The sequence below is a fragment of the Bos taurus genome, chromosome 10, assembly GCF_002263795.3.
Source record: "Bos taurus isolate L1 Dominette 01449 registration number 42190680 breed Hereford chromosome 10, ARS-UCD2.0, whole genome shotgun sequence".
Taxonomy (NCBI): domain Eukaryota; kingdom Metazoa; phylum Chordata; class Mammalia; order Artiodactyla; family Bovidae; genus Bos; species Bos taurus.
The window spans coordinates 33906524-33919290 of record NC_037337.1 but is presented as its reverse complement, the minus strand read 5'-3'; the positions used below and the strand labels follow the sequence as shown (position 1 = coordinate 33919290).

At 36.0% G+C, this 12767-nt stretch overlaps 1 protein-coding gene across 1 annotated transcript in view; it reads right to left on the bottom strand.

Annotated features, from left to right (window-relative positions):
• SPRED1 (sprouty related EVH1 domain containing 1) overlaps positions 1 to 12767 on the bottom strand; it is a 118985-nt gene that overhangs the window by 47653 nt on the left and 58565 nt on the right. Inside the window, exon 2 of the mRNA NM_001192516.1 lies at positions 11357 to 11531. Coding sequence (NP_001179445.1) covers positions 11357 to 11531 — 175 coding nt within the window. The remainder of the gene's footprint in view (positions 1 to 11356; positions 11532 to 12767) is intronic.

Here is a 12767-nt window from a genome sequence, read left to right as displayed (position 1 = left end):
AAGTATTGGAACTTCAGCTTTAGCATCAGTCCTTCCTATGAATGTTCAGGGTCAGTTTCTATTAGGATTGACTGGTTTGATGTCCTTGCAGTCCAAGGGACTCTCAAGAGTCTGCTCCAACACTATAGTTCAAAAGCATCAATTCTTCAGTGCTCAGCTTTCTTTATAGTCCAACTCTCACATCCATACATGACTACTGGAAAAACCATAGCTTTTACTAGATCAATCTTTGTTGGCAAAATAATGTCACTGCTTTTTAATATGCTGTCTAGGTTCGTCATAACTTTTCTTCCAAGGAGCAACCATCTTTTAATTTCATGGCTGCAGTCATCATCTGCAGTAATTTTGGAGCCCCCAAAAATAAAGTCTCTCACTGTTTCCCCATATGTTCACCATGAAGTAATGGGACCAGATGCCATGATCATCATTTTTTTAGTCTGGAGTTTTAAGCCAGCTTTTTCACTCTCCTTTTTCACCTTCATCAAAAGGCTCGTTAGTTCCTCTTCACTTTCTGCCATAAGAGTGGCATCATCTGCATATATGAGGTTATTGATATTTCTCCCAGCAATCTAATTCCAGCTTGTGCTTCATCCAGCCCAGTGTTTCACATGATGTACTCTGCATACAAGGTAAAAAAAATGGTGACAGTATACAGACTTGATGTACTCCTTTCCCAATTTGGAACCAGTCTGTTGTTTCAAGTCCAGTTCTAACTGTTTCTTCTTGAACTGCATACAGATATCTCAGGAGGCAAGTAAGGTGATCTGCTATTTCCATCTCTTTAAGAATTTTTTATAGTCTGTTGTGATCCACAGAGTCAAAGGCTTTTTAGTGTAGTCAATGAAACAGAAGTAGATGTTTTTCTGGAATTCTCTTGCTTTTGCGATGATCCAATGGATGTTGGCTATTTGATCTCTGGTTCCTCTGCCTTTGCTAAATTCAGAACATCTGGAAGTTCACGGTTCACATACTGTTGAAGCCTCGCTTTGAGAATTTTGAGCATTATTTTGCTAGCATGTGAGATGAGTGCAGCTGTGTGACAGTTTGAGCATTCTTTGGCATTGCCTTTCTTTGAGACTGGAATTAAAACTGACCTTTTCCAGTCCTGTGGCCACTGCTGAATATTCCAAATCTGCTGGCATATTCACTGCAGCACCTCCACAGTATCATCTTTTAGGATTTGAAATAGCTTACCTGGAATTTCATCACCTCCACTAGCTTTGTACTTAGTGACGCTTCCTAAGACCCACTTGACTTCGCATTCCAGGATGTGTGGTTCTAGGTGAGTGATCACACCATCATGGTTATCTGGGTCATGAAGATCTTTTTTGTACAGTTCTTCTGTGCATTCTTGCCACCTCTTCTTAATATTTTCTGCTTCTGTTAGGTTCATACCATTTCTATCCTTTATTGTTCCCACTTTGCATGAAATGTTCCCTTGGTATCTCTAATTCTCTTGAAGAGATCTCTAGTCTTTCCCATCCTATTATTTCCTTCTTTCTTCACAATGATCATTTAGGAAGGCTTTCTCATCTCTCCTTGCTATTCTTTGGAACTCTGCATTCAGACGGATGTATCTTTCCTTTTATCCTTTGCCTTTCACTTCTCTTCTTTCCATAGCTATTTGTAAAGCCTCCTCAGATAACCATTTTGCCATGATGCATTTCTTTTTCTTGGAGATGGTTTTGATCACCACCTCCTGTACAGTGTTACGAACCTCTGTCCATAGTTCTTCAGGAACTCTGTCTATCAGATCTAATGCTTTGAATCTATTTGTCACTTCCACTGTATAATCATAAAGGATTTGACTTAGGTCATATCTGAACGATCTAGCAGTTTTCCCTACTTTCTTCAATTTAAGCCTGAATTTTGCAACAAGGAATTCATGATCTGAACCATAGTCAACTCCCGGTCTTGCTTTTGCTGACTGATTAGAGCTTCTCCATCTACAGCTGCAAAGAATATAATCAATCTGATTTTGGTACTGACCATCTGGTGATGTCCACGTATAGAGTCTTCTCTTGTGTTGTTGGAAAAGGGTGTTTGCTCTAACTAGTGCATTTTCTTGGCAAAACTGTAAGCCTTTGCCCTGCTCCATTTTGTACTCCAAGGACAAACTTAATGGTTATTCCAGATTTCTCTTGAGTTCCTAATTTTGCATTCCAGTCCCCAATGATAGAAAAGACATCTTTTTTTTTTTTTTGGTGTTAGCTCTAGAAGGTCTTGTAGTTCTTCATAGTGAAAGAGCACAAAAGTAATTTAACAGATGAACAAGCAGTGGTCCTAGAAAACAGCTGGGCATTCATAGGCAAAAGAAATGAAAACTGACTTAATCATCATATATAAAAAAATTACTTAAAATGGACTACAGCCTTAAATATGAAATGTAAAATTTTAAAACTTAAAATAGTATAAATCTTCAGGGACCCCGGGTAAGGAAATGCATTCTCTAATGTGATTCCAAAATCAAAATCCATGAAAGGAAAAACAGATAGACTGAACTTCATCAATTTAAACTTTGCTCTATAAAATATTCCATGAAGGTTAAAAAGACAATCTATAGATTGGGAGAAAATATTTGCAGTCATATATCCTGATAAAGGACTAGTATCTGGAAAATAAAAAGAGAAACTTTTGAAACACAGCAGCAAAAAAACAAACAATCCAATGAGAAAACAGGAAAAGAACACAAAGAGATATTTCATCAAAGAAGATACAAATAACTAAACAGAAAGATATTCAACTCTAACCATTATGGAAATGCAAATTAAAACTACAATGAGCTACCACTATGCACCTATCAACACAACTGAAAAACACTGACTACACAAAATGATTGTCGGACACAACTGGGTGCACATTCATATATACACGTTAGCCATTATAATAGCTTAATGGCAATGAGAATGTAATGGAAAGAATGTGAAATATATTACAATCAGGTATAAAAGGAAAAGATGAAGCCAAGATAATCATGAACCTCACTAACTAAATCAACCAATATAAATCAATAACTAAAGAGTGAAATGATGTTAATTCAAAACAAGTAATATAGGAAGTAAATGAAAAAAAAAAAAGTCATCACTGATTCAATTGACTTGAGTTTGAGCAAACTCCAGGAGACAATGAAGGACAGGGATGCCTGGTGTGCTGCAGTCCATGGGACTGCAAAGAATCAAACATGACTGAACGACTGAACAACAACAATATGCAGGTTATTTTCAAATACCTTTTAATACTGATTTTCTAACATAATTGCACAGTGATAAGAGAATAGACTCTGTATGATCTCTTGACCATGAAATCTTTTAAACCTTGTTTTACATCCCTGGATATGTTCCAATGTCTTCTGCTTTGGGAACTTGAATAGAATTTGCATCCTATTAAATGAATATTTTATAAATCTTAATTATGTTGCATTGGTTCATAGTGTTTTTTAGGTCTACTATATCCTTCTACTTTTCTATTCACTCTGCTAACTTTTGAGAGTTTGATATTGAAACTTCAACAGAAAATCATATTTTATCTACTTAAAAAAAGAATTGTAGTATATAGTAGAATTGTATGCTTTAATAACTGTGTTCTGTATTTTCCAAGTTTCTGTTAAATGTGTTATCATACTTTCATAATTTAAAAAATAAAATATGAAAAAAAATTGAAAAAAATTAAGAGGAAGTATAGTGTCATCTGTAAAGAGAGTGCTGAAGTGCTAAGCTGATGTTTACTAAAAAAGAGGAAATAAAAGCAACCAGGAAGGTAATATGAGAATATTCTAAAACTTAAATTTTCAGGAAACCATACAGTGTGTACTAATTTTTTGCTCCCAAAGAGAACAGAAATACAGCAGGCATATTTCTTCCTCTTCAAAGAATATCGATAATACTCAAGAATGAATTATTATCAAACTGCTGTGAGCTCACAAAATTCATCATTGTACAAAAAATTAGCCATACAATTTATTATCTTTTCCAATGGACTGACCCTAAAATGAACAGGTTATTCTACGGGGAGGGAGGTGGGAGGAGGGTTCAGGATGGGGAACACGTGTACATCCGTGGCGTATTCATGTTGATGTATGGCAAAACCAATACAATACTGTAAAGTAATTAGCCTCCAATTAAAATAAATAAATTTAAATTTAAAAAAATAATAAAAAAATAAACTAAATGAATGCCATCATTAGCATTTCTTTCTATCACAACCCTTCACAGCAAAACTGGTCTGCCCAAGGAGCTTCCTCCAACTCAAATTTCCTATTTGCCCGTCTGTGATTCACCTGTAACAATACAACAGAAATTGTTCCTGACATTATTATTTCCTCAAGACTAGCAAGATGGAGGGAGAAGGAAATGGCAACCCACTCCAGTATTCTTGCCTAGAGAATCCTGTGGACAGAGGAGCCTGGTGGGCTGCTATCCATAGGGTCACACAGAGTCGGACATGACTGAAGCGACTTAGCGTGGATGCATGCACTGGAGAAGGAAATGGCAACCTACTCCAGTGTTCTTGCTTGGAGAATCCCAGGGACAGAGGAGCCTGGTGGGCTGCCGTCTATGGGGTCACACAGAGTCGGACACGACTGAGGCGACTTAGCAGCAGCAAGATGGATGTCCACATTCTCCATTCCAGATAAAACCTGCAATATGCTATCTTTCATAGTTATTTAGTTAATGGAAAAAAGGGGATAACATTTTCCCCAAGTTTAATGTATGCTTTTAGTGAACTATGAGTAATTCAGTAAGGCAATATCGCAGAAATGTTGCCTTTGGGAAACAAGCAGATAGATTCAAAGAAGTAAGGGTCAGATTATACAAGTTTATTGTGGTGAAATTAAGGAGATGAAATTGTCTCTAGGAAACTGAGGGGAACTACTAAAGGAATTATCAGACACAAGCTTTAGAAAGTTCAGTATTGTAAGCAATATAAAAGTTAGAAAGAGGTAAAACTGTGCTTTGAAAAAATATTAGAAGCCTTTTCTGAACTGAGGTTTCTGTCTTCATTCATTTACATATCCCCAGTGCCTAGAACAGTGATATCTAGCAAATAGATGCTCAATATATAGCTATTACATGAAAGACTCATCTTTAAATACTGAACTTTCCCTTTTAGTAACGTGGATTCAGTGATATTCCTTTAGTGTAAGGTAAGATTAAAACTCAGCAACATATTGTCCACTGAAATGTGTATAAATGGGTGGTTTAAATGATTTACAAGGAAAATTCACATTGGATTAAAAAAGAAATAAAAGATACTAAAATCAGAAGAAATCTAGTGAAATGGGACACACGGATAATACAGTAAGCATGAAACTGTACAGAAAGGGGTGGGAAATAAAACAGAAATGACATGAAACCACAAAATTCTGGTAACAAGCAGATCCAGAAGAGTAACCTGATAAAATGAAGACCAGAAGAAAAGTAAAGTAGCCAAGAAATGATGTTGAGGGTCCAATGTGGAAAAGCTGGCATTGAGAGGGAATTTCTAAGATCAGTAGATGAAAATAAAAGCTAAAGGATGGTGTTCTGAATGGTACAGAGAGTATCAATAAAAAATTTAAGTGTGTGGGTTATATAGAACTTTCTGTGAGGAGAATAAGGAACAAAATGCTGACACTACCTCTACGCCCAGCCCACTCATTTCCCTAACTCTCTAGTATTATGGTGAACAGGAGAACCAGTCTCTTTTGAGAGAGAGCTGCTGAGTTCCTAAGGGGAGAGCTAATTAATGGAATTGATTTTTAGAGGGAGAAGAGTACTGTGAAGGACTGAAGTTTCACAATGGAAAAATTCACAGTTGGCACAGTGGAAAAAGCTAAGTAGTAAACTGTTATTCTGTACTTTTATAAAGTTCAATCCAAGGTACAAAGATGTTTCCCTGTTCTTTTGGGGCTTTCCATGGTGGTAAGGAAAATGAGTCTCATTTTTAATAAAGCTACTGCTATGTTATAATCACTTTACTCTTTTTCTAAAAAACAAATACTCTAATTTTGCTTTAAGCTCTACTAACTGTAAGAAATTCCATTTTTAAAAAGTTCGAAAGTTTTGGACTTCCCTGGTAGTCCAGTGGTTAAGAATCTGCCTGCCAATGCAGGGGATACTGGTTTGATCCCTGGTTGAGAAAGATTCCATATGCTGCGGGGCAACTAGGCCCATGCACCACAACTATTGAGCCTGAGTTCTACAGCCTGTGAGCCGCAAACCCTTGAGCCCACACTCTGCAACAAGAGAGGCCATCGCAATGATAAGCCTGCATATGATAATTAAAGAGTAGCCCCTGCTCCTTGCAACTGGAGAAAGCCCATGCACAGTAACAAAGACCCAGTGCAACAAGAACAAAATATTTTTAAATGTACCATTTTAAATAATATAACTGTTATCTCACGTGTGTGTGTTATGTGTTAAATCACTTCAGTTGTATCCAACTCTTTGCGACCCTATGGACTGCAGTCTACCCACGGGACTTCTCTGTCCATGGGATTCTCCAGTCAAGAATACTGGAGTGAGTTGCCATTCCCTTCACCAGGGGATCTTCCCGACCCTGGCGTCTCTTACATCTCCTGCATTAGCAGGCAGGTTCTTTACCACTAGTGCCACATTTCATAGGCATTTTAATTTTTATAAACCACTTTTTATCCACAACCTAATTATTAATCAAAAAAATTACTTAATCTCCTTGGCAACTTTCTAAACTTGATGTTTCCTATTTTTTCTTTCTTCAAGAAAGAAAAATTTCTTATAAATTCTAAGTTTATAATGATAGCTATCTTCTAATTTACTTTAACATTGCACCGTGAATTCTTCCATTTTCCACAGAACATATTAAGTAACCCAGGGGTTGTAGAGTCTGATTGTATCTTTCTACATAGCCTACTTCACTTTTGTCATCTCTTGGCACAGTATGTTTTAAAAAGCACAATAACATTAATTAGTGAATATATAGTATTTTATTGTCCTACTACAAAAGCTTAAGAATTGCTAATTTAGATCCCCAAAGTTATTTAAAACTTTGTTTAGAAGGCAATGTTTTAGCAAAATTTTGATATTACTGAAAGTTTATTCAGGTACTTATAAAGACTTTAAAATGTGCTATAATTTAATGTTTTAGATTTTCTAATCATATAAAATTCAACTAAAAACAGTCAAACAATTTAACCTATATATATTGTAAGTTGATAAAATGTCAGCCTATAAAATAAAAATGTCACACTAATAGAGAAGAGCAACTATATAAAAATGAATACAAAAGAGAGTTTCTATCATGGGGAATCTAAAGCTCTATAGTAAAGATTATCTGTACAAATTAACAGTTAAGTTTTAGTTGGCATTTAAGGGAGAAATTAAAGCTATAAAGATTTAGAAGCAAACACAGGATACAACTCATACATATCAAGAAAAGGGTTCTGAGAATCTATGCTTGTCAGAGACCACTCTATATATCTATCTCCAAGTGTCTGGGAGAAAGATAGTACTTTCATTATCTTGGGCTACACCACCAAAGCCTAGTGTTTTTAAAAATTTCTCTGAATTATCAACAAAGTATGAAAGCCAATTACATAAAGCAGTGCTTTCCAACTTCTTCATCAGGCATACTCAGAAGAACAACAATTATAAGGCAATCAGGAAAGAGGAGGAACCTCGTGGTTAAGAGGTAACCAGCCTGGGCAGCTCCTGCCACTTATATCTATTCATGGCATACAGCTTGGGAAGCTCTAATGTAGATCATCAAAAGGTCAACTTGGAAATAAACTCACAAAAACAAGCAAGTTATAGGCAAGCATCATAGGAAATAATTTCAGTTCACTCTGAATAAATGAATGAATGAGTACCAAGCCAATTATACAAAATGTCACCTTTCTGAAAAAGTCCTCATCAGCTTTCTCGATTTGTGCTCCTTTTCTTATTAAAACAAAATAAACAAACAAAAAAGAGTGAAATATAAGCCTCTGGGAAGCATAATAGGACATTTTTAAAACAAGTACTGTAAACCTAAGACTGGAAAAACTTTCTACCAAATACTTCTTTCACTCTTCAGAAAAGTTATCTTTCATCTTCACCACTATTACCAGTATTTTGACTATTATAAGCCCTCTTTAAAATATCTAGTATTTATTAGCTATGCCAGTGGCTATAGGCACCTCATTAATAATTACCTATTCTTTCTTAAAGGGCCTAAGTTTTTTCCTGAGGTATGAGGGGCAGGTATCTTTATTTCTAGAATTCATCCAAGGTAGAAGATTCTAAGATGTCACCAACAGACAAAATGAACAGAGAACAGAGTTTTTTTAGCAGTATTTTTTAAATGATTATTACACAGGAACAGTATTAAAATGCAGTTTATCATCAAGGATTTTAAAGAAAACTATCATTAACTTGGGAAGACTTTGCAAACTTATGGATTCAACCATCACAGTGAACATCTTTTTTATATTACTAGAACCCAGAAAAATGGACTAAATTAAAACCAATCGGTAAAAATATCTATAGAAATGGACATTAATGACCTCAAAATGCAGTGAAAATGAATACATATTTTAATTCTATAACTGCTTCAGAAGTATCTTAGAAGTGTATTATGCAGCAGAGGGGGCCAATTAATGTTTATATCAGTGTCACTTCCCATTTGTCTTGAGACTTCACAAAACTGCTATCTTCAATTTATAGCCATGTATTATTGCTCTGCCTTTGATCATACAATTTGAGCATACAATTCAAATGCTTTATTACAGCTATTCCCTACAGAAATAAGGCAATCCTACACAGAGATACATTTATCCTTCCTATTTCACAAACAGTAAGCTTTCTCAAGGAGAAACGGCTAACTGAAACAACAGTTATGATTCCTAGGTCAGTGTTTCCATCAAAAGGACCTATTTTCTTGTTAGTTTATTATTTTACACCTTAGGATTATGTTAAAGGCACTTTTTTATGTCTCATCACAGAAAGTAAGTTTGGATTATGTCCAAATCCCAGGCTTATTCTCACTAAGCTTTATGTCAAAAATCACACTCTGAGCAACCACCTGAAACATCAATCTGAGCTTATTCTCTGACTAGCCTTCACTCCTAGTGATGCAAATTTGGTTCCTTATTTAATTATCTTCAAGTAAACTGTCCACATTCATTAATATGGCCAATACAGTAGTCCCTTGGTATCCATAGGGGACTGGTTCCAGTATCTGCCTTGTCTGTTTGGCCCCTGCTGACACCAAAATCTGCAGATGATGAAGTTCTTTCACATAATGGCATTGAATTTGCATATAACCATATGCATCCCCTCTCCCATATATTTTAAATGATTCTCCAAATTATTGATAATACCAAATATAAAGTAAATGCTATGTAAATAGTTGGCAGCACAAGGCAAATTTAGGTTTCACTTTTTGGAATCTTTTTCCAAATATTTTCCATCTGTGGTTGTTTGAATCCACAGATGTGAAACCTATGGATATGTAGGGCTGACTGGGTTCTGTTTCATTTTGATTTTTTTCTTTCTCTATTTCATATCTAGGTCATCATTCCATGTTCTTATGCTTTCTCGGCAAGATGTTTTTCTCCAATTCTTTCTCCACCTTTGATATCTTTCTTCTCTTTTTCCATCTCTACTATTAAGAAATGCCTTTGTGTACTGTGTACTAAGTCACTTTAGTCGTGTCTGACTTCACTACCCTATGAACTGGTGCCCATCAGGTTCCTCTCTCCATGGGGTTCTCCAGACAAGAATACTGGAGTGGGTTGCCATGCCCTCGTCCAGAGGATCTTTCTGACCCAGGAATCGAACCCACATCTCTTACATCTCCTGCACTGGCAGGTGGGTTCTTTAACCACTTAGACTGTGACTGTTTTACTCAGTTTCTAAAACCTACAACTTCTCCAACACTTCCCAGTCATCAATAGCTTGGACAAAAAGCATTACATGTAAGTACAGGTCACCATGGGCTCTTTCTTAGAAGTCTACAGGCTATATTTTAAATAAGCATCAGTATATGCTGGGCAGTGTGTTATCCAAGGTCAGAACCACATTTAAACATTTACACTTTTAGAGATGACATGTTAACTTTATTATACATACTTCTGACTTCAACTTGGGTTTCTTATAAGCCTAAAACCACATTCTGATTAACTGAGATACATCGTCAGAAGGGAATACTAAATTTGTAAAAAATTAAGAGTTAAAAGTCTTTCAAGATGATTTAGGGAAGTCATTAAATCAGATTTAACTGAGACAGAAACTGGAGCACAGACAAGTTAGCTAACCTTTTAAATTACTGAAATAATTCAGGAGTAAAAAATATGCAGAAACCAAGAATCAAAATTAAAAGTAGGTTTATTCAAAATATTTATATATGAATATTATTCAAAACTTAAAACACATTTTCAATAGAAATAATATTATAGATGCTGAATGAGCTCACAAAGCAGTCTACAAATACATATTAATAGTTAAAGGGAATTCTAGCTATTTTCAAGAGCCTTGGAAATTTTGAGAACTTTATTCTCATTTTCTAAGTTCTGCTTGATGCAGAAATGACATTAACATTTCTCAGCTTCTCAGATATGATTATTTTTCGGCTCATAAATGATATAAAGGAGAAACAGTTTTCTACACTAATTAAGAGAGTAGATGCCTAAAATTACCAAAGGTTGGATTCAAAATTTAAAACATATGAATGTAAGGAAACACTTATCTGTGTAGAAGATAGTAGAGTTATAACCTAGGATGGCCACCTACTAGTCACATGATGAGCCTCGGCTGATAGAGGATGAAGGGAGCATGAATCTGAGAACACAAGAGTCTAGAGTAGGGGCCAGATATCCACAGCTACTCAACTCTATCACTGCAGTGTGAAAGCAGCCACAGACAAAACGTTAACAAATGAGCTTGGCTATGTTCCAACACATTTTTTTATGGACACTGAAATTTGAATTTCATGTTCATAAAACCATTACTGATTTTTTTCAGTCATTTAAACGTGCAAAATCCATTCTTAACTCATGGGCTGTAAAAAACACACGACAGGCCTGGATTTGGCCTGTGGACTATAGCGCCAATCTCCAATTTAAGTAACAGTGGGGAGAAGGCGAGAAAGTGCACTTGGTTTAAAACTAGGGGGACTATTCATGAATGTTCTTGCATTAAACCTAATCAGAAAAGCAGCTCCCCTTCAACATGTGTACAATAATACCAGTCCCACATGCAAAGAAAACAGGCATACTGTGCTGTCTTTAAAAGAGTTACAGAAACAATCATCAATCTAGGACAAAAACAATTGCCATAAATAACAGTATACTAATCATAATTTTACAGAAAATTCATTCTGTACAACTTAAAATTATAGCAAAAGATGCATTATTCATTACCATTTTGTCCCTGAGTCGCTCTCCACGGATAAAAAAGTCAGCACAGCCATTCTCTTCCTGGTGAGGGACTTTGAAGACAGTGACGCAGCTTAGTCCACTCCCTCCAAGTGGTAACCATCCACCACTTGAGTCATCCCGGGTCATCACCACAGCTCGCACTCGTGCATAACTATTACTAAAATAGATGCAAAGATTAGAAATTAGCTTTTCCATAAACAAAAAACCAGCCAATATGTCAGTCTTCTTTGAGAAACCAAAGACCACATCACTTAACGTGTGGTACCTAAGTGTTTACTACTTCCATGACAGTCCAGAGAAAGTAATCTAATTGAAAAAGGTCAAAACCCAGAGTAACTAACTTAGAGTTTAACTTTTATTTTGAAGATCAATCTCACAATAAAAGACTACAGATCTCTTATTCCACCACTTGAGTAGTTCAAGCAAATTTGATTGCCATGGAACAAGTAATGAAGGATCCTCAAGACAAACTTGGAGAAGGCAATGGCACCCCACTCCAGTACTCTTGCCTGGAAAATCCCATGGACGGAGGAGCCTGATAGGCTGCAGTCCATGGGGTCGCCAAGAGTCGGACACGACCGAGCAACTTCCCTTTCCCTTTTCACTTTCCTGCACTGGAGAAAGAAATGGCAACCTGGAGAACCCCAGGGACGGGGGAGCCTGGTGGGCTTCCGTCTATGGGGTCGCACAGAGTCGGACACGACTGAAGCGACTTGGCAGTAGCAAAGACAAACTACAGAGACTACCATCAAACTTGTCTATGTATGTCCGTCTCCTAGCATATAACCAGACAAAATACTGTTGTATTCTAGCACATTTAATTGTGACACCGCTATGCTTCTAACATTTCTGAAATATATTATAAACAAAATGCTGAAACAAACATGCTTAGCTCAGGTACATTTTCAATTTTTCCCTAACAACTAGAAATCTAAACCACACAAACATATATAAAGAAATGTTTTATTAACCCATCAGGCAAATTGGTCTTTTCATGCTCTCTTTTTGGCAAACTATTCTTGAGGTACACCACATTCCAGTTCCATTCAGAATTACTTCCTAATATTCCACAACTATTTTTTACATAAAATCTAAGAAATGTTTCATATAGTAATGTTCTAGATAACTGACATCTAAGCATTTTAGTTCTAAAACTTCTAATACAATAATCATTATATTCTTTCTAAAAGTCAAATATCTTGCCAATTTCTTAGAAAATTACACTGAGTTTCTTAGAAAATTACACTGAAAATTACACATGTCTTGGTTATTACAACTATCAACTGAGGTGCAACATAATAATTCTGTGCTACTTAATATCTCTGAATGTTCTTTGCCAGTTGTCTCTTCTGTTGTCAGAGTGCCTCTGAGCACTCTGGGTCTGAGACCCACT